Source organism: Ammospiza caudacuta, chromosome 1 (assembly GCF_027887145.1).
Source record: "Ammospiza caudacuta isolate bAmmCau1 chromosome 1, bAmmCau1.pri, whole genome shotgun sequence".
Lineage (NCBI taxonomy): Eukaryota > Metazoa > Chordata > Aves > Passeriformes > Passerellidae > Ammospiza > Ammospiza caudacuta.
Genome location: NC_080593.1, coordinates 36,623,264 through 36,649,982, shown reverse-complemented (window position 1 = coordinate 36,649,982; position 26,719 = coordinate 36,623,264). Strand labels below are relative to the sequence as shown.

At 36.5% G+C, this 26,719-nt stretch overlaps 1 protein-coding gene across 2 annotated transcripts in view; it reads left to right on the top strand.

Annotated features, from left to right (window-relative positions):
- The window catches only part of TBC1D5 (TBC1 domain family member 5), a 317,422-nt gene that overhangs the window by 190,509 nt on the left and 100,194 nt on the right, over window positions 1-26,719 (top strand). For both annotated transcript variants that reach the window (XM_058808336.1, XM_058808329.1), the window contains exons 12-13: window positions 17-86; window positions 5,313-5,485. In XM_058808336.1, the coding sequence (XP_058664319.1) occupies window positions 17-86; window positions 5,313-5,485 (243 nt within the window). The remainder of the gene's footprint in view (window positions 1-16; window positions 87-5,312; window positions 5,486-26,719) is intronic.

The window sequence follows — 26,719 nt, the reverse complement described above, 5'->3', positions numbered from 1 at the left end:
GGTTGTTCCCTTTCAGTGCAATGTTCACACGTCTTATGAAAACAGCAGAACATTGGTTTTCAACTTTTGAACATGACAGTCAGAAGGTAAATATTGCTTTCAAATTTACTTAGTGTTTTTAAGCAAATGTGATTTTAATATGATTGATGTTCTTTAAAGCCAGCTAGACATCTCTTAACTTGGTTAAAGCAGTCTCAAACAAGTTTACAGTCTTTAAAGGTTCTTCAGAATTTGGTCATAAACACTTGTGGAATGTCTTCAGGTGAGAGTTTCTATCTGTTGAAAGATCTCGTGGTAATCAAAAGCCAAGTGTACAGACACAGATTTTTCTGTACATAAGTGATGTCCTTGCATAGCATTTGAAAGAGGGCCTGTTACAGGCACTTCTGTGTGCCAAAAACCTGTGCAAATGTTACTTTAAATAAATGCCCGTAGGTAAAGTATTGAGGCATTAATTATTTTCAGCTATTTACAAACAATTTGCTTTGAAACCAAAACTTTACCCGTAGACTGTCTATCAAATGTCAGGGTGTATCTTTCCTTGACTTAATCACTCCATTTCCTTCATTTTTTTTCTTAACCTTAGGACATTCAAACAGGAAATGTCTGTGCCTTCAGATCTCTGGTGTATCTGTATGGACATTACTGACTTTATTATGTTGCTGCTTTCACAAAAAAGCTTGTGCAGTGTTCTAAGTTTAGTTTTACAGAACCCTCCTTTGCAGGGACCTTCTAGAGACCATCTAGTCCTTGCCTGAATTTTTTCATTCATGGCAGAAAGGACAATTCCCTCAGTCAGTTGCTCAAGATTTCCTGTGGCAACCTTCTTTTCTTGTCTCTTTCCATCTTCATGTTTCTCTTTTATTTTTAGTTCAGGAAAATTATTTGTGTGGTGGAGCGTATGTGTGGAGGCTCTAGCAAAATACTATTAACAGCGTTATGGGTATTGCCAAGGCTTTCAGTGTATTGTATCCTAAACGAGTTGGTGTCCCAGCTTAGTTTCAGTTTGATTCACTTCACTATTTTTCACATGGAACATGGGGAGAATATCTAGAGTTTACAAAAACTTCATGAGAATTCATTTGGTTATGGATGTCCATATGTGTGCACCTAAACCTATAGTTGCAAACTGTAATTAGGGAATACTGGTTTGAATGGTGGTTTTGTCAGTCTAATGAAGTGAAAGTTGTTCACCGAAGACTCATTTAAAACCATCTATTTCCTTTAAATATTTAAAATATTATATATTTTATCAGATATGGAGCATTGGTGTCTTAGCCTAAACTGTCTACAGTTATAAATTATTTGGATTTTTATATAATTTCAGTAGCTAGGGACAAAGCATATGAGATACAAATTTTATGAAGTTACTACATAGGCACTTTTATTTCAAAAACAAGGCTGTGAGATATGTTTCTCTGAGTGTAGCTTTTCAAAATTCAGTGTATTCAAATGTATTTGTTCCAGTTTGCATGACAGAGGTGGTAAAGTCTGAGGTTCAATTTTATTCCAGAAAATAAATAGGTCTGCCTACAGATTTGCAGTGATTGGGTAGAAGGTGAAAATTTACATTGCCCTTTGCAGTCCTTTCATGGCATAAAAAATTAACAGAGCACAGTGAATGGATTAATATCTAGTTGTTTGTTTTTGTTCTTTGCAAACATGTATAATCTTTAATAATCCTTTCTTGTACATATGCCTTTTACAATCGTGACTTTGAGGGTTAGCTACATAGTAAAGTGTGAATCTTCACAAAGGAAGCAATGAAATTGTGTGCTCTGAAAGACATGTTACATTTTACAGCCTCTAACAGTTGTTTCCATTACTCCCAATTGCCATTAGAGGAGCTTCTCCAGCTACTCCATTCCCTAGTGGTTAATGAGAGAAATCTGTCCTCAGTTTATACTTGTACTATGTCCTAGCCTCTCTTTACTGCTGTAGCATTTGTTTCCTAGATGCATGAATATATAAATTGTATTAGTATCAACTACCAGCCATTCCAGTTCGTGTTCTGGTAGATAATGTTTTGTGACAGCACTTGGTGACTCTGTTCCTAATACTTTGCTGAAGTTTTCAGCTGCATTTCACTAGTATTCATATTTAAACTGTTCTTAGAGGTGAATCTGGTGCTCTCCTATAAACAATACAGCACATTCTGAGCCATCTCTCATTTTTTCTTTCTATTGTGAACCACATTCTTTTAGTATTGAACATTTATTTTTCATAGATGTTAGTTAGTAATAGATGACTAAACACATGCACTCAAATCTTTTTGCAAGACCTGAAGGCTTACAAAAAGAAAATGTGTGTTTTCTCTCACATGGCAGATAATAATGTAGTGAGTATGAGCAGGAGCACAGTATTGTGTTGTCCACTTGGCTTAGGCACAAGCACTGTGAATCATTTCCAGTTAAACATTTTGGCGGCTTAGTTTTATTCGTTTATTTGAGCATCTTTCTGTTTGGGCTGTTTGTTTCACACCAGCTATGTGATTTTTGGAGCAATTTCAACTGACTAGAGGTATTGTCATTTTCTCCACCAAATTGCATGAGAGGAGAAAACAGACATGACTTTGTTGCACTCTAGTCTTCCACCGAGCTTCTTGGTGGAGTACACGGAATCAGGAGGCATGGACAGGCAAGGCTGAGATATTGGCTGCAGCTGCTGCCTCACAGATTCTGTCATGCCTTGAAGATTTCTGTTAATAGGGTTAATTTCTGAGATGCTGATAAACTGCATTTTGATGGATACCATTTACTTATCTCCTGCTTTTAGAAAAGGCAAGCCAGCTTATACTATTGGATACACTTAGCCATGTTTGATAGTCAGTCAGTCTGACAGTCAGCAATGTGTCAGTGCTGCATTATGCCAAGGTGCACAAATGCTGCAAGTGACAAATAACTCCAATTTTGGCACAGTGGAAGCTTGCATTAGTTTTTGATATTCACAATCTTTCCTCACTTGAGCCAGGGTTTAATAATCTGTCTTGTAATTTTGTAAAGATGGCTTGAAACCCACAGACAACTAATGGTGTAAAGACTAAACAGAGTAATAGCTAGTCTTTTCATATTACAAGTTCACATAAGTAGAGGGATTCTGATGTTGAGCTTTCCATAAAAGGTTTTATACCTATAATAAAGAAAAGCTTAAAAACACAGGTCTTCAGAGTCATCGGAGTTCTGAATGCATGAAGTGGTGAAGCTGAAGTCAGTTTGAATAAACCACAATAAAGTTTATACCCCAGATGTGTGCCAAATGACAGAATATGCACAGTCTACAAATACATAGAGTTACAGACTTTTATGATTGGTTTCAAAGATAAATCCAGATGTTTATGAAAAAAATTAATATAGACTGACATTTAACATTAAGGCAATATTATCCTATCAAGCTTTAAGAGTGGTTTTCTGTATATAAGAATACTAGTGGGTACCTAAAATATTTTCAATATTTTGCACTCATGCATATGATCAAGAAAATAGTGAAATGGATCTGAAATTATAGGAAATAGCCATACAATGCAGAAATAAAATTCAGAGTACAAAGAATGCTGCCCAGCTTGGTCAGAAAGAATTTACTAGAATAATTTTTAAAATGAGGTAGGAGAAGTATTCTTTCTTAATGTACCTGCAGCTGTGAAGAACTTCAGTATTTAACTAAGTAACAGCATTGCCTATTGGCCTTTAAGACACTAGATGTTTTGTTTTAAATTCCTGTTTGTTAGAATAGCAAAGATTTTGAATAAATACAAGCTATGTCAGTGAGCTTTATTTGACAGTCTGAGGGAGCTTTTGTCAAGTGATTTGCTGGAGTATCTTGAATATGTCTTGGTACCACAATAGCATGGTTAAACTACCACACTTTAATAGACAGATCAGTCCCTTCACTGCAATTGCCATAGCAAAGCAACAATTAAGCAGATTTTAAGATACAATTTATAATCAATCAGGTCCTTAAATAGAAACATATTACCTGAAAACACTGCTCAACATCCTACCATATTTTCTGCAGTACAGAAATCAAATTAATTAATTAAGAAAAGGTACTTCAAGCAAACTCAAAAATAGACACTTTGGTAGACATTATTAAATGTTCACTGCCCATTTTTATGTTAAACCATGTTGTAAGTGATTTTGAAATAACCATAGGAAATGACACTGGGAATAGCTTACACAACAAAAATAAACTTTCTTTGTTATTGAATGTTAAAAATAATGCTCTTTTCATAATATTGGAACAAGTGAGTTTGTATCTAAACAACGTAAAGTGCAATGTAGCTCCCTGAAATTATTAACCCTTTGAGCTGGATAATGATTCTCTATTAATATAGTGAGCAAAAGTGTAGAAAAACAGCAGCTGTTTTTTCAAAGTGAAGCTTTTGGGTCAGAGGTCATGATGACAGATTGTGGCAAAGTCATTGCAAAATTCTTCTCTTCGTTCTGTTCCAATTTTTCCTGTTTTATAACCTTAACATTGTTCCTAACAGATAATTTCTCCATTTCCCTGCCCTCCTGTCTTTCTCTTGATAGATTTGACTTGTCCTTTTTTATGTTTGCTTCTCCTTTTTATATGTTTCCTATTCAGTCCAGTTCATTACTTACTGCATTTCTTTCTAGCATTCTGTCTCTTTTTCAATAATACTTCACTGTTTTGCAAGAAGAATGAATTTAATGCAGTTCCTGTTCAAAGATGCTAATACTCCACTGGTTTTCACTTGAGGTGTGTTGTGTTGTAGCTCATGGCATAGTTTGCACAGCCCTCAGGTCCAAACAACTGCTGTCTCATTGTTCTATTTCTTTTTTCCTTTAGAAGTTTCTGATGCTTTATCAAAGCTGTGTAGGTTTTAAGGTAAAGCCACTAGATTTTCTGTGCTAGGGAAGCCTGTTTAGAAAGGATTGTTTGAAAATAAGTTACTTCCTATTTGGTATGCAATTTATTGTCCTCTGAGGGCATATATTCTCTACTGAGTTACCATTCATCTGCTTTACTCTGGACTGACTCAGACTGCTTATATTAAAGCTAAAATAAAGCTGTCAACACTTTGTCAGAGCATGAAAAGTAAAGCATGCACGTAAAAATTGATGCGCAGAATGACGGGCACTCCTTGGCACTCCTGGGAGAGGGAATCCCACAATACCTTCCACAGAAGTGGATGCTTGAGATTCCTCTTCTGCTGTAAAAAAAATGAGTTATTGCTATGTTTTTTTTGGGAGCCAGTGTTTGGAACAAATGAAATCTCCTGCACACAATCCCTTTAGATAGTAAGGCTTCATGATTTGTTCTTTTATTCACCCTGTTATCTGTGTCTGCAGGAGAAAGATGTGATGGTGACACCCATGCCCTTTGCAAGGCCACAGGACTTGGGGCCATCTATTGCTATTGTCGCAAAAGTAAATCAAATTCAGGATCATCTGCTGAAGAAACATGATATTGAGCTGTACATGCATCTGAACCGACTGGAAATTGCTCCACAGATTTATGGACTGTAAGTGTTTGCAAATCATTATTTCATTTAATTCCTTGGGGGTTTTACTTCACTATATTAGGAAATTTTTCCCTTAAATTTTGGATTAGAGGAATGGGACTAAAAAGAAGTACTTATCTCTTAGAACTTATGTGTTTTGCAGCATTACAGTAAAAGCCACCCTACTGCTGCAGCTGTGACCACTGGCATTTCCAGTGCAGATAAAGTCCATTCAGCTCCATATTAGAAACCCTGATGAGGAAGACTCCTGTACTTTCTGAATCAAGTACAGAGTCTGCGTGGAGTTCTCCTGTAAGAACACATGGGATAATAGGACATAAAAAACTATTAGCATGAGTGGTTTGTTTACTTAATTTTATCACCAGTTTAACATCAGTGACCTTTTCCCTATTGTGTACGGGGTTTTGGATGCTGGTAATACAGGGCAAGTGGCATGTTAAAAGTAAAGGCACAGGTATAATAAATTGTGTGTGTACAGAGTCAGCCCAAGTATTCCCTTTTCCATGAAGCTGGTTCATATCCAGTCAGCTGATTGTGTATTGAATTCCCCCATTCCAGGGGGGATTGTTGGGCCAGGTGTGACTTTGGATGTGTTTGTGCAGCACTGAATCCAAAATATTTATAGCTGCTGTAGTCAGTCTGGCTCAACACAGAGTGTGAAATTTGTGTCAACCATGAGTAATGGTGAAATGACCATGGTTTTGAAGAAGAGTCTTGCCTTCATTGTCTGGGATTCCAGAAATTTGATTAATTTTGATCATTCCTTAAGGAGTTGGCAAGCCATATATGCCTTTGCAGCGACAGAGAAAATTACACTTTTTAATTTTTTTTTTGCAGTGATTACAGATTGATTTTGCCTTAAATGAAAAAAAATGTTATAGATGTGGCTTTCCAAATGCAGTTGTGGAATGTAACAACTCAATAGAAAATAGAGAAAGGGAAGGAAAAGGTGACTATGTAAATAAATGTCAGGCCATAACTGCAATACTTAACACTAAAGTCTAATTTGATGTTACTGTAAAATGAAAAAGTGCTGCAACATAATATACTCTCAAGAGAAGAGTTGAGCTACTTATTAATAGCTTACATTAGGAAGATAAATGTAATTCTACAAATCTTACTTAAATACACTTTATAGGTGTAAGTTACCTATGGGGGAGGAGAACAAGCCAAGTAAACTCAAGTACTAAGAGGACAGATTGTCCTATTACAATATTGTTTGCATAGTGTGTTTTCTTAATATCTTCACTATTCTGGAAGAGAAAGCAAACATCCCTACTAAAATTCAGGGGTAGTAATGAATAAGTAGGCTCTATAAATATCAAGGAAAACAAAAATACATTGTTTCATTTATGAAGACTTATGAAAACAAAGAGAGAATAAAATAAGTTAAACTTCAGAAATTTGCAAACAGATATTTTGGGGCAAAAATGATTTGAAATGTAGGTATTCACCTCAGTTTAAGATTCTGCCTTTCCGTAAGAGAAATAATTTGAAGAAAAAATTATATTTTAGCTCTAAACATAATATTATAATAAGAGAAGAATGATTCAGTCTGGTGTGGCATAAATAGAACTAAATCTGAATAAAGAAATTTACAGTTAAGAGAATGAATTATGAGAGAGAGCTTCAGGCTGACTATCAGGAAAACCTTACTAACAGGGAGCTGTTAGACTGTAAAATAATATATTAAAATTAACAAAGGAAATGCCATCGAATGTTTTAAAAACAGGCTTTGAAAAGCTCTCAGAAGTGGGGGATATCATAAAGAGAGAGTCTGCATGTGTAGAAGAAGAAAGTAGGTTACCTGTGAGGTCACATCCTTCTCTGATTCCTGATTTGATATAGACAGGAGAAAAAGAAGGGGAAAGGGGCATGACTGTGTTGCATTATTCTCACCTTTAATGATGTCTGAACTCTTCAGAGTAGTCATTTCCAGTAGTGAGCCCACTGACAGTCTGAGACACTGTATCTTTTCCTGTATTTAACATTTCTTGAACTAGAAACAGCATTTCTTAAACAACATTGTTTATCAATAATTGCTTAACCTAACCAAACTGCAGAATTCATCTGAGTTTTTTGTTAAGGTTTATTGTTTTGCTGAAGATTTACCAACAATAAATATTCATCTGTCAGCCTTGATACCATCATAAAATATACAAACGGTAGAAGGAAGACTGGGAACTTTGCTCAAAAGATATTATGGCATTCCTAGATCAACATGAAAGGCCTGTATTTAGTAGCAGTCTACCCTAATTTTCACAAGTTATAAAGTTCACTTATTTAAAATTTAGCATTTTATGCTTTGCATCCTTCTATAACCTTCTGGGCCAACACAAAAGCAATTCTTTGCATTTTTTTACAGTTGCTTCCATCCTTTGGTGTTTCCAAATGCTTCTTTTTATTTTTCAAACACTAGCAAGACTTGTTCTGCTGGGAGGTCAGTTACCCCAGTTGGTTGTACATTTCCATGTTCAGAAACTGTCCTTTACAATAAAATGTGATTATACACTTCCTGAAATCATGCTTACCTGCTTACAAGACCAAGGCATTTCAGTATGTGTGGTACAACTCATTAATTTTGCTTGCTGCCCAGTTTTGAAGTTTTAGCTCAAAGCAGTAGATCTCCTTTTCTTCCAGAGTGCAGCAGTGAACAGAGTTCACATTCCCTGGCTGTCTCATTCCCTTGCTCATGGGGGAGGGAGCCCATTTAGGTACACCAAGGTATACTGGGTCCTGGCTGTGCCATGCTTCCGTGCTCTGGAAGTTCAAGCTGATGTCACAGACAGCAGCAGCCTTAGCACAGGAATTTCTGTATTTGGAAATTTTGAGACTGCACTTTCATTCACTTGCAGTCAGCACTGCTTGTCCCTCTGATAATTATTCAGCTGCTATTAATATCAGCTGAAATGGAACTAGCAATACAGAGATAAAGGGTTTTTGCCTTATCATTCCTCAGTCTTCTTTCTTTGCCTTGTCTCTAGCCGGGATCCCTAGGTAATGTTTTGCAGAATAACATTGTTTCACTCTCCGGGTAGTACTGTGAATAGTCTAACCAAACTATAATAATTATCTAATCATACCTAATTTTGTACTTTGTGAAGTCAAGTACAAGAATCGCTTGAAAATAAAATGGAATTGATTACATTAATAGTTCAGTGACATGCTTCCTGATAATAAACCTTTCCCTAAACAAAAAGAAAAAATTGCTAGGATTGAACATAAAGATTGGATATTCCAAAGAGGTGACAGATTGAATATTCAGTTTAATTTTAAAATTAGAGGAGTTAACAATGATTAATGTCCTAGATTAACTGGTACTCTGATGTTAATTTCTTTGACCCTTACATCTAATTCAAGTTAAAGTACAAAATACTGCAAAATGATAGTGCATTTTCCACTGTGGCCAGTGTTTGCAGGGACAAATTAAGCAGTTTAGGCTCTCAGCTTGAGAAAGGACAGGGCTTGACAAAAGTCTTTATATACCTGTAGTTTAGGGCATTAGGTTCCATTTAAAGGAATTTGGAGTAGGCAACTTCTTTCACATTTCACTGAAAAGATGAATCATTTGGAAATGTCCCACATAATATTATTGCCACTTTATTTTATTTTATGTACTGAGGGAGAATTATATTGCACCAAATGAATTTCTCATGGAACTGCATGCAATAAGTACAGCCAGATCATGTAAATATAAATATGATACAGTTGTATAGAAATCATACACAGAAAGGCAACGACAAGGTATAAGGATAAAAAGCTTTATTTAAGAACAAAAATTAAATGTTGGCATATACTCACCAGCTTCTGCATCATAACAGTGATGGCCATATTATACTGGTAAAGCAAACTCTTCCCAAGCACATATCCAGCAGACAGTAAAGCACATGCAGAAGTGAGTGTAAATATTTCATGGTGGCCTGAGCTCCGCACGGGGCAGCGATGCCTCTGCCTCGCGCTGCCGCTCTGCGGCCGTCGGTCACAGAGACACTGCCCCTGCCCCTCCAGAGGCACCTGGGCTGCCGCTGCCCCGGCACTTCAGCAGGAAAGCCCTCCTCAGGAAGCTAATGAAGAAACACAAAACAAAAGAGAAGGGTGCAAATTAAGTTGCAAGGAGCCAGGCAGGAGTGTAGATCTGAAGGTAGCGTTGGAAAGGTTATGTGAGGGTGAAGGCAGCAGCAGATGTGCTGCTCCACTATTACTATTCTTACTTGCTTTGCTGTGAGCACTGCTGTGGGGCATCCACCTGTTTTAGTTTCTCACCCGTGCCATTATGGTACCAGGCAGTATTCTTTTGCGTAATCAGATTGGTCTCTGGAGGGAGAATTTAAAGGATTTTACTTGTATAGTAAAGGAACATAAATCATATTCGTTGTATCAAAAAAAAAAATAATCCTACTAGTTATCTTAGAGTGAGAAATCTTTATGATCTGCAGAAAAAGTAGGTCAAAGATCAGTATTGCTAAGGAGGACTTCTCAGATCATGCAGGATGCCTGAGTTTATTTTGGATTCTCACACCAAAAGAAAATGAGATAATATGTGACATGGTCCAAAACCATTGCATTTCCTCTGTAGCTTTTAATCCAGTGTCATCAATCAATTGGACAGCAATTACAATGAAAGCAACTTGGAGGTACTGTGCATGTAGTAGAGGAACCACCAAAATCTGACCTTGCTATTAAAAGACATTAAAAGGCAAGTATCTGGCAGTGAGTATCTAGAAATGGGTAAGACTAAGTAAATACAAAGTCTTCCTGAACAAAGCAGTAATTCTTATTTGAATGTTCAGGACAAATTAATAAGGAACTTAGTATTTGATGCTGGAACTGCTGTTGATTTCCAGTACTTATTTTCTGTTTGACTTAAACAAAGCATTATATATAAAACAGATTTTAATGGACTATAAATCCCAGGTTGTCTCTCAGTAGACAACTTGTTGAGGATTTAGTGCCAGATGACCAGCCTTTCTAAGAAATGTTGATGTTCACTGCTGGTCCCACAAATTGCAAGATGCATTCTACTGGATTTTTACATAGAGCTTTTAGGGACTGACTCAGGCATCAGAAGATATTACTATGAATTCTGTCCTGCACAATGGAAAAGTACTGTAAGAGGAAACCTTTCTAAGTTAGCTGACAGAAGGAAAAATCTGAAGCTACTTTAGGAAGCTACCATGTATTTTGATGGAGACAGGGATTGCCTCAGCTACTGCTGCCATACCAATTGTGCTGCAGTGGTTTTCTAATTCAAATTACTTCCTCTTTGCAAATAAACAAGGACAATTCTTGAAGATCAGGGTAGGTATTGTGCCTCAGGCAGCAAGCAAATCCTGCTTAACTCTAAAAGGTGCTTTTGTTCTCTTTTGAAGTAAGGCTACTCACACTTTTGTGCTCTTAAATGACAGATACCTGTTCCTCATTGCTGCTGAGTTCCTCAAAAAGTTCTCTAGTTCATCGATTGAAAAAATGTGTATTTCACTTTGTGCTGATTCTTGTTGTGTATTGAGTTAAAAATTACAGTATGATGAATTTGTGATTTTGTCCTTTTCCCAACTGTCAAAAATAGTATTTTAGTTTTACCTCTGACTTTAGGATTTTAATATGTAAATATTGTAAAAGACCAGTCTATAAACAGAATGAAGGATTGGTTGAGGTGTCAAAAGTGTTTGTCAGAGTTTTACTCTCCTGCTGCATAATTATGTGCTGAGATGATAATGAGCAGTACTGGATGTCTGTGAGGATGGAATGCAGATTTGTCATTTTGATGCTCCTTGATGCAGGTGATGTGCTTCCCATATGAAGTACAGGGAGTTATCTTTATCTGGGAAGGAAACAAGCAAGAAAGCTTCCATTTTGACTTTTGTTGCATACCCTGAAAAGAAAAAACCTAGTAGCATTAAACATAAATTGGCTTAGAGACCACTAATATGAATACAATTACTATCTTCTTAAATCTGTGATGAATTTAGTAGGAATCTAGACAGGTGCTTGAAAGGCTATCTTTATCCTTTTTTGGTTTTTGTTTGGTTTTTTGGGGTTTTTTTGGTATTGGTTTTGTTTTGTTTTGTTTTTTTTTTTACTTACGTACACAGTATTTGTTGACTATAAAAGCAGAACAATGTCTAGAGAAGTTCTACTCCACTAAGGAATTTAAGGTTCCATATATCAAGTATTTGCCTCTCTTTTATTTTCTTTATACTTAAATCACATCAGCTGTTCAGATTAACCAGGTACTGTTTAATTAAGTGCACCATTTTGTTTCTTTCAATGACATGGAACTTAGTCTAGAAAACACATCTTGGAAATTGGTACAAAAAAGGCAATAAGTAGGTCAAGTAACTGTTGCAGAAAGTAATTATCTCAGCATATGACTAAAAATGAAACTGCTAACATGCCCATGCTGACATGATGTTAGGAGGCAAAATACAGCACTTTGGACTTAAGCATTTGCTAGTAACCAACACATTTCCTGTAGAATCCAGTCCTGTGGGTAATTCGTGTTTTGGTTAACCAGTGCTCCATCCTCACTACTTATTCTTACTGAGTCTGTATGAATCAAGTTGGTATGGACATGCAATCACATGTGACTAGCAACTCATTATTTTCCTGTGAAGACAGACCTTCAAAAATTCTAATGCAGTATTGTAGAGAACCATGTGCACCATCCAGCAGGGAAAGATCACCCTGTCATCAGTCCTTTAGATAAAAGTCAATGTCCAAAAGTTATCTGAAGGCTAATAGAAGCATCTCAAAATCTTTTGTGTCATCTTGATGCACTTAAAAAAGAGCCACACAAAGCAGACCCTCTGCTACAATCCAAGACCAATGGTAAGGGATAGAAGCACAATTTGATGAGTAAATTGTAAAATTTAGAAGTTATACCAAACTAGGATCTAGTGGGTAATGCAGCTAAGAAAATTTTGTTTGAAATCTTTAAACAGATCAGCATGAAATACTTAAATGCATAATGTTGGCCTGTTGGAAGCAGAGGTAATCTTATTAAAAAAACCCTAAGGTTTTAATACTTAGTCATTAGTCCATGTCAGAACAAACTAGGCCATTTTGGATTTTTCTAGGTGGGGAGAAGGATGTCAAGGAATTGCATTTGAGAAAAAAGCAATTGGTCGTGAACTGCCTTGAGGTGTGGGATGTCAACTTTAGGGATAGCACAGTGTTCAGTCTGAGTTTCCCTTAGCCTAGGACATGTTAATCATCTGTCTCTTCAGGGTCATTTTTGTCTGAGTTCTTCATTTTAGCAGAAAATTATATCCTGGAACCACAATTCATCACTAATGAAAATGTTTTTGAAAATTAGTGAAATATTAATTCTGTAAGAATATGGCCAGTCTGCATTTTCTCTAAAAGCATCTGATTGCCCAGTAGAATGCAGTTAATTGGGAGTATATTGCGGTATACAGTGTCAGCATCGGGAAGAATGCTTCCTTTTTGGATTTTCTCCACACCCAAGTAATAATTCACCAGGTAGTCAAGTCACTCTGCTTCCACTCCAGATACCAAGATTAGTTCTTGGATAGCCATTTCTACCCTTATTGACAGTGCTCTCCCTGCCCTTCAGCCTAACCAGATGTTACAAATTGAGGTGAGGGGTTTGGGCGATGGAGGGGGAAAAGATGGGGAATCCTACAAACAACCTATATAATTCCCCTTACATGTTCTGAATTTCCTCTGGCAGTTGTTTTATTGGGACTTCTTGAGTTAGAAAGATTCATAACAGAGTTGGAAGTCCATGCAACAGTGAAAGATCCTGCCCTGAAAATAATGCAAGAGTCTGTCCTAATTTTTAAAATGGGTGAGCTGGATAGTAGTTCTCCATGACCTTGTGAACCTCTTTCCAACATCTTGCTAGAGTCGTAGAAGCCTCATCAATAAAAAAAATCTTGTTCCAAATAGGTGCACGCCTTGAGTATCTTTTCTGATTCTGATGTGGTTTTGAGCAAGAATTTTTAAAAGTACCCTATGAAATATTAAAGCAAGCCATCCATATCCGAAGAATAAAATCCATTAACGCAGGTCACAGGAATAGGTTGCTCAAGAGTAGTGCTGTTAATTAGGGTGCACAATTTTGTGTAACTTTTGCATATTGTATGAATTCACAATATTTTAGTCTAGGTAAAGCATGAAAAATTATGTCTGAGAAACATTTCTAAGATTAGAATTATTTCACTGAAGTAAAGCTGTAAAAATGGGGATAATATTTCATCACACCTCATACTGAATATAATAGCAAGAGGCCCTAAAGGGTTAAGGTACATAACTTAGCAGGAAGGCTCCACAGATTTTGGCAAGAGGAGAAAAATCTGTGCACAGCATTGCGAAACGTAATTGTCGAGTGAAAAAGAACAATAGCAGACAAGAGTAGGAGCTTTTTTCCAATACAAATTTTGAAATCAATGAACGAGTCATACTTGAATCTTTACAGAGCGCCAAGGGTGCTACCCTTCTATATTCTTTCCCTGAAAACACTCAGCACAGCATTTGCAGCTTGGTATTGACTGCCAGTGATGACTCCCTTGAACTTCCAGATAGCACTGTTTCTAAGGAAAAAAGGCCATGGATGCACCTAGACTTTGTTGCTCACTATGGAATGTATTGATAGCAGAACAGCAATTCTTCCCAAATTGCAGAGAAGCAAAATGACATCACCCAATATAGCATCAGCTTGAGAAGTTCATGAGAGAGCACTGCCTTTCACAGACCTTTATACTGCCAGCTGTCACTTTTATTGGTCTGCTTTTCTTACTTCTTATCACCTTATTTGAAATTAGGAAATTAGGACCATGGTTAGCATACTTCCTTTTATTACCTTTTATACACTTTTTTGTCTGAAAAAGTGTCCAATACAATGATCTTTGAATGCCACAGAAGCAGTATCTTTTGTTCGTGGTATTGAGAAAAGGGAGAGAGAAAAGAAATTTCTTTTTTTTTTTTTTTTAAGTTCACAAAATAATATAATGCAGAAAATATGAGATGATGAAACTCCTGCAGCTTCTGACTGCTTGTTACTCCTACCAGTAATGCTACCAGGCTTTTATTCACAGAAGTGGAGACATTAGCAAAAAATGTTTTCATACTTTGGATAAATCTATAGACACACCCACATGTGCAGTGTAGCAGCAGAACTGTGTAACATGTTGTATGTTATGAAATATCTTTACAGTGTTTAACTCAAAATTCCACTCATCTAAATGAAGTCTTTAGTTGTGTACAGCACACACAGTGAATGTTGTGTGAGCTGTTAGAGTCTAAGCTTGGGCCTTGCAGTTCATTCTATTTCTAGCAAGCACATTCAGGACTTACATGCAAAATCAGTAATATCAGGTTCAGGGCGTTTTTTACTAATGGGAATACAGCTGGCTAGAAGTATATGGGACATTTTGAATCAAAGAATTCTCATTGTTTTACTTCTCTATGAGAGAAATCACAAAAGAGTAATATCAACAGAAGAAAACAGTCCTTGCAGAAAACTGACAGCATAATAGCGTGCTTAATATCTAGAAACATTAATGATGATGGTTATATTTGTATAGATTGAGCATTAGAAAAGATAATGGCATCTTTGACTTTAGCATTCATATATTAGTATTAATGGTTTGACATGCTACTTTTTGAAAAGCTGTTTAAAATAATTGAAATAGATTTAATTCTCTTTTTTCTTACTTCAATAATTGTAATCAGAAAAACCTTTTTAATGGTGTAGTCCCAAATCCAGCTAAAGTATGTAGTTATACATCCTGCTTTAATGTACATCTGAGCTCTGGGGCTCTCATGCTGAAACACATTCCCTGATTTATCTTCTGTCTAAACTATTTCTTACATTATGACTCTGTGCTGCAGCCTTTGATATTCCCTGTGACATCATGAGACAGCTGTGTTACATTGTGTTTAAGCAGTACTAAACCTTTAAACTTTAAACGAATATTTTTCTTCTCAGAGGTATAAATAGAATATGTAATAAGCATCTGTGGGATATGCAATTAATGTCACTTGTGAGGAAAGGCCTTCATGATGCACTTGGGTTTTGGCACTCTTAAATTATGAGCTCTTTACTACACTCATGGGATAAATTCCATATCCCCCAGATGCTTATTATGTATCTTCCATCTCCCTTAATTCCTATTAGCTGGATTAGTAGTTGTTCTGATGTTGAGGTTTATGGTAATTTAACTGGGGTGGTTCTCAGCGATCAATAAATAAACTTCAAAAGTTTAGTAATTTTTATTTTCTAGCAATTCCAGTGTGTATAGCTGTAACAGTTTACATTAAGTGCTAGTTGGATATACCAAAAACTTTGGTCATCTGTACATACTGGTCTATCCATTACCTAAATTTCAAAAAAAACAAGCAAATTTATAAAAGCAAAAAATTTCAGTAGGAAAAGATGAGTTGGGTTGCAAAGTTGTGGTGTGACTATATGTTACCTTCAACACCGACAAATGTTAAAAAAAAATAGTTTACATAGAGAAAAAATATTTTTTGCTAAATGACGATATTATTAATGTTCTAGTCACAGTCATTATCTGGAGAGTTTGTCAGACTGGTACAGAATGGCCTAGATTAGTTGTCAACTCAGGAGCAAATAAGATTTTTAAAAGACTCAATAAAGTCCAGTGATTAATTGCTATATATTCTGATTCATGCCTATCCCATTTTATCTAATTTAATAAAAGTCTAAAATGATGATTAATCCTTTCACATCAGGAGTTGCTGGTACATCCATTACATGTCCAATCTGAATTCCTCTGCCAAGGAGTTAACTACTATTTTGAACTTGGTGTGAAAAATATCATTATAAATTTCATTAACCTGATCATCAAATTTAAAAAAGTCAACTCGTAAAATCCATTACTACATATCATGCATCGAAGATTAAAAACTGGTCCTTAGTGGGCAGGAATAGCCAGGATTTAATTCCCACAGCATATGTTTAAAGTGCTCATACGACATTATTGTATCTGTAATTATCAGAATTTTATGTTTATTAACCCAAGTGAATTAAGAATCTTGTTTTGCGTAGAATTTAGCATGCATGTTAAATTGACCATTAATTCAGAGCTTAGCAATGTATATTTATTTACCACAAATGCAAAGATACTTGTTTAAGATATTGTAATCCTTTAGCTTTTAGAGGATTGCCTTCCTTTAATTTTTCCTTCTTGAACACAATAATCAGTGCTTTCAGTTGGGTGTTTTGGTGTGGATCCCCATGAGTGACAGTGGTATAAATTTTACTTCTAGTAGTCCTTCTGTGGGAAATTTGGAGTATTTCAAGTTAGCACTATGTCTCAACCTATAAGCTCCCTAACTATAACTGTGTCTTCCTCTGCACTAAGGTGGTTTTTCCCATCCATGGTTAGATCTGAGAGACAGCTCTCCATGCTCTATGGTAAATGTGCCTCAGCCCAGAAATACCCACAAAGCCTCGCAGATTCAGGATGGGTTTTTCATTTATTTTTGGGAGGCTTGCTCAAGTTTGAAATTCACTAAATGCATGAAAAACAATGGGAAGAACTCAGAGAAGCTGAATTCCCCCATCCTGGTGCTGGAGCAAGGCACAGAGTACCAGCAGTTTCCTTAGGAAACAGCAGCCCCAGCCTGGCCAGCGCCCCAGCAAACCCTGCCTACGCTGTGCCCAAGGGGTAAGTGCTTTTAGGGTAGTGTATGGAATGCACAGAAAAAACCATAAGGTAGCTGGGACAGACAGCTGTTCTCTGGTTTGTTTTTCACTCGTGGCTGCAAGCTGCAGACCCATTGTTGGCTCCCGGCAGAAGGATGAAAGTCACAGGGTATGAGAAAATAGTGGGGGGTTTGCCAAACCAAAACCATCACTATTTTACTATTTTCTTTATTGGCACAAATGTGAAAATGCGCCTCCCTTCTGAAAGAGGTTTCTGACTGCAGGATCTGCTGGGGCTGCAGCTGTGAAATGGAGGCACGGCAGGTGCTGGATGGCGATGCCCCCGTGAGCCGCGGCTGCGGCTCTGCCGGCTGCGCTTGGCACAGCCCGAGGCTGAGGTGCTGCAGCCTGGCACAGCTGTCATTACGTGCTGCAGGGAGCTGTGCAGCTTCACAGCTTGGTGTAGTTTCACCTTACACAGCCCTCCTTGGCCTGTCCTAATGGCTTTGCCCATCTACCTTACCCCTGCTCAGGTGTTCTGCAGAAACAACATTACGTGTTGCAAAACATTTCTTCATGGGAAGGGTTGTCAAACATTGGAACTGCCCAGGGAAGCAGTGGGATTGCCTTACCTGGAGGTGATGTAAGAGGGGTGTAGATGTGGCACCTAGGGACATGGTTTTCTCGTGGACTCAGCAGTGCTAGGTTGGACTTGATGATCTTAGAGGTCTTTTCCAGCCTCTATGATAATACAATTCCATAAAATAATATTAAATTAGAAACAGTGGAAAGGCCCTTTTTTATCTACAGTATATCTACTTGGTGGAGCATGCTTTTTTCCCTCCATTTGCAGACAACTAGCATCCTTATTTCAATAGCTAGTTGTGCAGTGCAAAAGTGTTTCAAAACAGCCAGATGAATCATCAGAGATGTATATCACATATTCAGATTATCAGGTGTTGAACTTGGAAATTCACATTTGCACCATAGTACAGCTTAGGTTCTACTCATAAAATGAAAAAGGGAGAGCACCTAGATTATTTTAGTCTTGGATGGACCAAAATTTATTTCTAAGAGTCACCTTTAAATTAAAAAAAATTGTCCATTGCAAGATCCTTGCCTTTTACAAACTTATTCATTGAATTGGCTTTAACTTATCTTTTGACCCTAAATGTTGGAATTAGAGCAGCTTTTTATTCTAGGAAATGGTTTAAATAATCTGTCTGCAGGATTTCACATAAAGACCAGCATGAGTAGAAAATCCTCAATAGAGGTTGCAGGTGAATGTATGTGGTGTAGTAGCGACTCCCAAAAATTTGTCTCTATACTTTATGGGCTGGAATAATACCCAGCTGTATTTCATAGGGTCCTTCCTATAAAACTTTGTAACTTGCATCAGTTTATGAACATAATAGAGACTTGTTTTCTTAACTTTGTGGAAGAGTTCATATTAATTATCTCCTGTGGAAAAAGACAAGCAATGCTACGTTCAACAGTTCACATTCCACTGAAAAATTTCAGGTATCATTAGTTGGCTTTTGGTGTGTGTCCATTGCAGGAAAATATTGCAGTATTTTCTCTTGAGATGCTTTCAGTAAATAGCATTTGGCTTGAATTGGCTTGAATGCTGAAGCACCTCACAACAGAAGTCATCTGTAATAAAATTTTTCACCAGTATATCTGAATCTTCCAAGTACCCAGTCATTTATTTTTTATTAAACCTCAAATACTGGTATCAGTTACAGGATATTCACAATTAGCACATTTAGTTTGGTAGCAAACTAAACTACCATCAGAAGACAACATGGTAAATATGTGGTTAGTAGGGGGGAAGAAAGTTTGAGAGATGGTTAAATGACATACTGTGTGAAGGTTTTGCTGGAAGGGGAGGAGAATGTGGGAGGGAAGAGATGGAGAGACCAGACATGAGACCCCACCAGCTGAATTGCTGAACCTGGAGAATATGAGGTGTGTTTGCAGTGTAGCTCAGTCATTAAATAATGCACAAGGGTTTATCTCATATGGCCAGTTGCAGCACTCGCCTGGTAGTCAAAGGATGAAATAAATATCCAATGTGTAAACCTAAGCAAATGTAAAATAGGTAAACACAGGGTAGCCTTGAACACAGTTTCTCATTCTTTAGGTATGTGTAGGTGTGGATAAAGTCTTACATATGCAGAAACTGTTAAAACCCAAATTATTTAGCTAACTCCTAAGTAACAGACTGGCAAAAAAAAAAAAATCTGGTTCAACTGATTTCACTATGAGTAAGGGGAGAAAGAAGGTTCTTCTTTTTTTCCCATTTCCTCTAGTTATAAAAATTACAGTGATTACACATCATAAAGCCTATCTGTAATAAAACGCATCAGCTGGCCAAGGTTTTCATCGCTCACTCAATAATCCATTAATACAGCAACGCTGCCCAGGCATCTTTATAATACCAACTCGGAGGTAATTTTAATCAGCTAGACCAGCTGGTATTTAACAGCAGCTGCTGGAGACGCCACAAATATACTCAATAGCTGACATCTTTATTTGCAGTTTTTCAAGGGGAGAAGAGATCCTCCTGTGGTTACTTATATTAAGCTTCTTTTTTTTTTTTTTTTTTTTTTTTTTAAATAAGTATTGGTACCAGAGGGTAATACCTGAATGAAAGCAGGAACGGAGCTAATGCAAAAAATAAAAAATACATTCTTGGAGTCAGAGGGCTTTTTCAGAAGTCCTCCTCATAAATGAACAAAAAAATAAAGCATGGATGCCAGCTTTGTTGGAGTTTAGAACCTTTTCCTGGTACATTTACACTAATCTCAAACATGGCTTGCGGCATAAAATGTACTCTGCAGTGCTGCATCGCCCTATCTTACTGGAGTTTTCATGTCTCTCCACGATATAAATATGTGATAAATAGTGCTCTTGGTAGGAAAAAAGTGATGCTTGCTCACATGTGTTCAATTTTAACTGACATGTACTTCTTTTGTCCTCAGTTTTGGCTTAGAGCGTCTGCATGCTGCAGTATAAATGTATATATCTATGCTTAAAGACACGGGTGTTTGTGTATAAATAATATACAATATGTTTATTTGTACTTCTCATCTCTTATAAGGCTAGAGATGAAATCAGCAACTGAATAAAGCACCGCTCTCTGCAGCAGTAAATGTGGAGTACTATTTCACATTGGATTTAGGGGGGGAACAAGCAGAGGCAACACAAAGTTAACAGTCACAAACACATTATAAATAAAAATTTAATTACTCTTGGGGGAGCTTGGCTTACAAAGCTCACAAATCCATAATGGAGCTTGCTGGTAATAAAGGCCTGATCTGTTTGTTAAACTCCAATATTCCTGTCCTCTGTATCACTTCTTTTATATAAAACTTCAGTTTCTGCATTGATTACCAATTGCAAAAAAGACTGACTTCACTGGTAAACAGATTTTTTTTCTGTCAGATACCAAATGCCATATTTCTTTATTAAGAAAATAGTTATGACTCCTAGGTAGGGCAGGGGAGGTGCCATGAGAAGTGTAAGTATATCTATTTTTGTTGACTATTTATAATATGTCATAGATTAGTTATATCATGGATGTGATCTGTGTTTATTATGAATTTGAGTTTCTGGAAAAAGGCTTTTGTTAATTTATGAACAAGTTCTGAGGTAGAAGGTTCTCTGTAATGAAGATTTCAATAAATACTTAAATGAATAGTTTAAATGAATATGAACATTGAAGAAAACACAGTACTATTAAGCTGGTGTGTTTCTAGGACAATAGTAGTAAAAACAGTACATGGTCTTCATTTTTCTTCTTTCTTTAATTTCAAAATCTCATGTTGAAAAAAGTTGATAGTGTGAAGGAACAAACCTGAGTACCTAGATATAAATCCCTAAACAAATTTGGGGCTATAGTAGTCATTTGCAGGTACTCATTTGTTAGTCCCAGTGAGTTTCTTCTCTGTAGTCAAATATGGATCTGTCTGAGACTGTGATTGACTACTGCAAATTAAAATCCAGTGACAGAATGGATTACTGAGGTTGCAGTTTGACTAAAAAATACTTAGCAAGCATGTTTTCTCTTATTTGTAGTGAAAACATTCTGTTGAAGTTTGTTTAGTATGTTTGACAACAGACAGTTTGATATATTGCTGGGCACAGCAGTAGGTTGGACTTGAGTAGTATTAGCTTTCACTGTTTTGATTAATTGTAATTGTTTCAATGAAAAGGCATGTTTTACGTACAACTCATAGTTCTGAAAAACAGAAGTCAACTTGCAAGATCTGTAATTACTGTTCTGAGTTAGCATATAAAAAAGCTTGGAGAACATGCAGGCAAATCACAGTAGGGTTTTTTTGTATGTCTGTTTATTTTGTATGGGATTGCATTTTGTAGCTTTTATACACTGTTCCTTGTCTGAGGAAATAAATCTTAGGTTTTATCTCTTCTTATATGCTGCAGTGTGCTTTTAGATATATTTTGGAGTTCTACATTGTAGTTTCAATCTTGGTATGGTGAAATTTTTAGTGTTTTCCATCATCAGTAACAACAACAACAACAAAAGGTCAACCTGGAGACTCCCGTCTCCTCCCATCCCCACACATTCCTGAAGGGAAGGAAAATGCATCTGTTTATGTTTAAATTCTGTTTTCTCTACTTAGAAAAAGACTGCCTTTTCCCACTCTCAGAATGAATTTTCTAGTTTTCCTAAGATACTTATTTTTTTCCTTTTTTAAAAATAAATATTTTATTTTCAGTGTATCGTCAATAAAGGGAAAAATAGATGATTATTTTTGTATTTAGGTAAAAAAAAAAAATTCAATGATATGTTTAGATGTAAGCCAATACCAGCATAGTAAAGGATGTCAACTATTATTACTAATACCATCTTTCATTTATATAGTGCTTTCATCCTAAAAGATTGTGGTTGTTGGAAAATGTAGATTTAAGCCAAAAACACAATTAAAAATATATCTCCTTGTCCTAGCATGTTAGCTTCGAAGTATTGTTTGTCAGTTCAACAGACAGTATCAAAATATCTTTATTCTGCTTTGCAGATGCAAAAATGCACCATGAACTGAATATGCTGAAAGTACTGTTAAACCATCTCTAGAAGGAGAGAAAATTGGTTTTATAGGTTCCTCATTTTATGACATGCTTTCTTCTCAGATTTTAATATTTTGCAACATGTTCTGAGAGGAGAAATGAATAGATAGTGGTTTTCTATATCTGAAACATGTAGGGGCATCACAACCTACCTGAATTGTTCCCTAGACAGTATTAAAAAGAAAGCAGTAATATCTAAATTGTGGAGGGAGGCAACTAGGTTTCTAAGTGTGGTGCCAATGTTTGTAGTCAACAATGAGACATAAAAAAAATTGTAGCCCATGTTGATAGCAGCAGGGTTTGAGGTTTGTGTTATTAGAGCTTGCCTAAAAGTATTAACACACAACTCATGTATAGCCTTCATATAAACTATGTTCTATTATATATTTTGTGGGAAAATAAAAATCTGTAAAGCATGAAATTGTGGTGTTACAAAACGATTATTTCTAAAAGTGAATTATCTCGTCTCATAGTAGTACTAGCTTGGATTGCTATGTTAGATGTCAGGTGGTTTATTTCTGAGCAAAATACAAATTAATAAGTGTACATTTTAATACTTACCTAATCCAGTGACAAGAAAATAAATACTACTTTTTATTTACCTTGCAGTTAACAACCATGTGTCATTGCAGCATCTTTTATGGAAAGGAACTTTATTTAAGTAGCATAAACTTGTTGGATGGGCTTCAATTAAATAATGATTTGTTAATGCAAATGTGTAGCGAATGACTGGTAGTACATCTGTCTCTTCATCCATAGGCCATTACTGTGCAGCATTAGCACATGATTGTAAAAAACTGGAAATCATTATATGCAGGTAGTACATATTCAATCAATTCTGACCTTATGTCTCTGACGAAATAAAAAAAAAAGGTTGCAATTTAAATGATATTTAATCTGAACAAAAAAAAAGGGGGGGGAGAATCTTTGAATATCGACGATTCAAGCTGTTAGATGATGTGAGGTGACTGCTGTTTGGAATTGATTGTTATTGGTGGCCCCAGTGGGGAACAGCCAGCACATTAATCCTCTCTTACTCCTCCCTCATGCTCCTCCAATCCAAATAGTATTTTTGTTTATATTAGGAAATAAATACTGTTCTGTTTATCTTAAAATTCCTTCTTTTTTTTTTTACACCTCTTTCGGAGATTGAGAGGAAAAAGCTCTGTATTGATGACCAATGTTAGCCAGCTAAGCAGGCAGTGACAATTAATACAACAAAAAATCGTACAATTAGCTTCAGTTCCATAAGTGTCTAATGAGCCATTTGTCAGTCTTTTGGTGAAATAAACTACTCTATCTTAATTCTCCACTCTTGCAGCAAATAAATAGAAGTTATTAAATACCCAGGCACCAATAAAATCTAATTTATTTTTGCAGGGCATGGCAGAACTCCTTACATATATAAAATGAGCAAGTTATTTACAAAGAACTTGTAATACTAATATAAAAATATAAAAAAGAATTTCAATGCTAACTGTTTTCATTCTGCACTAGGTATGTTTTCTTCCTGATTTGTTTAATCATTTAAATATATAATTACTCCTAAAGGCATATGAGTTGAAATGACTTTTCCTGACTTGATTAACTCATAAAGCCAAAATGAACCTTCAGAGAAGAACCTGAGAAATGCCAGAGATTGGCAGTGTGCAGCTGAAGTCCCTGCCACTGCTGAGGAGGACAACATGCACATTTCCAGCTGGGAACATGTCCCTGCTGATGTTCCCTCCCTGACCCTTCTGGCCTTGTTAGTGTCACAACCACCTTTCCACAAAAAAAAAGGCACGGCAGCAATTGCTGTTCAGGTGCTGTTGGGCTGGGTGGAGGTGGAGCCAACACAGCTGGTCTGCCAGCAGCTCCTCATCAGCCACTTGTGACCAGTGGTAGCCACCAGATCTGCTTGAGCTCCAGGCAGTGCCAGACCTCAGCAGAGGTGGGCAGGGAGGGAGTGGGATGTCTAGTCTGAGGGATCCAAGGAAGGCTTTCGGCAGAACGTTTAACTTTGTGGAGCAAGGCCGTTCTGCTTTCCTTCCCCATTCAAGCAGACTCTTTGTAATGTAAGCTGATGAAAATATTTCAGACCACCTGACTTCTTCCTCACTCTTCATTTTAAAAAAAGTTTGAATATGACTCTGGTTCACTTTTGTGATGTATATCTGGCCATCTGTCTTACCAGGCTGGTTTTCAAGCTGACAGTAACTTGGTATTTTTAAAAAAAGACAAAAAGAAGACAGGACGGAGCATGATGTGCGGACAGAGCCAAGTTGCTAGGTCTCAGAGTAGAAGAGAATATTTGAAATGACAGAAGACACAAAAGAGGCAACTCTTACTAAAGAAGCTAGAGTAGAGGGATGGCAGAGCTGCCCATAGGTGCATTTTGAGGAGAAAGTGAGTAGAGGTTATTAGTGTGAATAGCTAATGAACTACCCTTGAAGAAAGCCTGAAATTTCTTTTGTCAGTCTGAAATACCTGTTCAGAAGAGTGCCCTGCCAGTTCCATTGCTTCCAAGGGGAGATATGTTGCACAGAAGAAAGCAACTCTGTTTGGAAAGCCAAAAAACTGATCTGGGAATTCTATAGAGTATGTTTCAAAGCAACCTGCAGCATTTCGTTATAATGGTCATTTCAAGATGGTAGTTCTTTATGGTTGTCCATAACACGCCAAGTTCAGACAAATGTTGAGCAAAAAGAATCATGATGAATGTATTCTTAGGAAATTGTGGGCAGTTTCAATTCAGACAGATCCTAAATTAGTGATAGAAACCCTCGGTGTAAAGCTGGCACAAACCATTCAAGAATTTGAGTGTAAGTGGGAAAACAGCTTTTTAGGGGATCAGTGAAATAATTGAAGAGGTTAATGTACAAGAGGAGTGGGAGAAAGTTGTCTTTGAGGAAAAGAAAATGTTTAAGTTGTAATTTATAGAGGAGATTTAGTAGATCTTTTGTATCGTCAAATAGTTTTGAGCTAATTCTGATCATACTTTCAGATGAAAAAGTGAAATTCTCTTGTTGCATTTTGCTGGGTTTAATCATACTGTTTCAAAGACCTTTGGGATTTCTAGTCCTCATGGAAGGACTTTAGTTACTTCTAGTTTCCTCATGAAATGACTACACTCAGAAAAAAATTATTTAATCCCAGTGCTTGTTGTGTTGGTAGTTCTTCTGAGTGGTACCATCACTCTGTGATCGAATGTGTTTGCTTGGCATTCAGGTATCATGAGGACTACACTAGCTGTTTGCACGCACACAAAGTGGATTCAAGCTTTTTGCTTTACATTTCAGTTGACTTTTGAAAGTTTTCTTTTCAGAGTATTGATCTTCAATTTTGAAAGACTGTAATATGCTTTCCTAAGCAACACAGATACATTGAGGGTAACACATTTACTGCATTGTGGTTTTCCTTAAAATTGTTGTTACAAAATTTTATTCTTTTCTCTAATTCCCTCACAGTATATAGATTACCGCGGTAGCCTTTGCAGGTGGCCACTGGAAAGATTTTTTTATTATGCTTGCCATATATTTTATAATATTTGCCATAGCAAATAATGTACTTAAGGTCCAAATTCAAGATCTGTTACAAACAACTCTTTTCTATGTTCCTTCACTCCAAGTCATCATCTTTGAAGTCTTTTGTTCTTAACTCAAACTTTAAAGGAAAGCTGCTATTCATTAGAAGAATAGCAGGCAACTGTACCCATAATTACAGACACAACTAAATGGTTAAATATATGGATGTTCTAGAAGTATTTTCTTTTTGTATTTTTATAACAAGCAAATTCTGCCAATACTCAGTCCTTGAATAGAGGAATGCTCGCATTACTCTTCTGAAGACTTAAAATTTGCAGCTTATTGGCATATAAAAAAATGTGGAGTATTCTGAGAATTTTTGAAGGGGCTAAAATCCTCAAAAACAGTTACCATTCCAAATACAGTTTTATGTTATAAATCATCTCTAGGTGGCAATATTAGTGATGTCTGTCCATCCAGCCAGATGAGGCATAACTGTTAAAACACAGGCTGACAGAGGAGAAGAAAAGGGCACTGTGTTTTTTGCTTGACAGAAAAGTTTGCTGAAAGGGTGATAGCGAAAAACATCTTGGAGCCACCAAATTGATGAGCTGTGTAAAAGACAAATGGTGTCTGGTTACCTGTGTTTTAAGAGGAGATGACAAAGTGTCAATGCTATTGTACAGGTAACAGTAAGACCTCTCCTGAAATGCCATATATATTTTTGATAAACAATATTAAAAAGAAATTTCAGGTCATCATCATTTGTCAAACAGGGTCAACATCTGATCAATAGAATTGTGTCAGGGAATAAACGTAAGATAAGAAAGGGAGTGAGCTAAAGTTGTGCAATGTTGTCAAAAGCAAAATGATCCAAAATGGCCTCAAATTTATGTATTGAATATCAGAAGGTTTCAAGGGGGATATAGTTCTTGCTACCTGTTGTAGAAGCAACATTCTAGAGCTGTGTAATGACAAGCATAAGGACAAAAAACATCA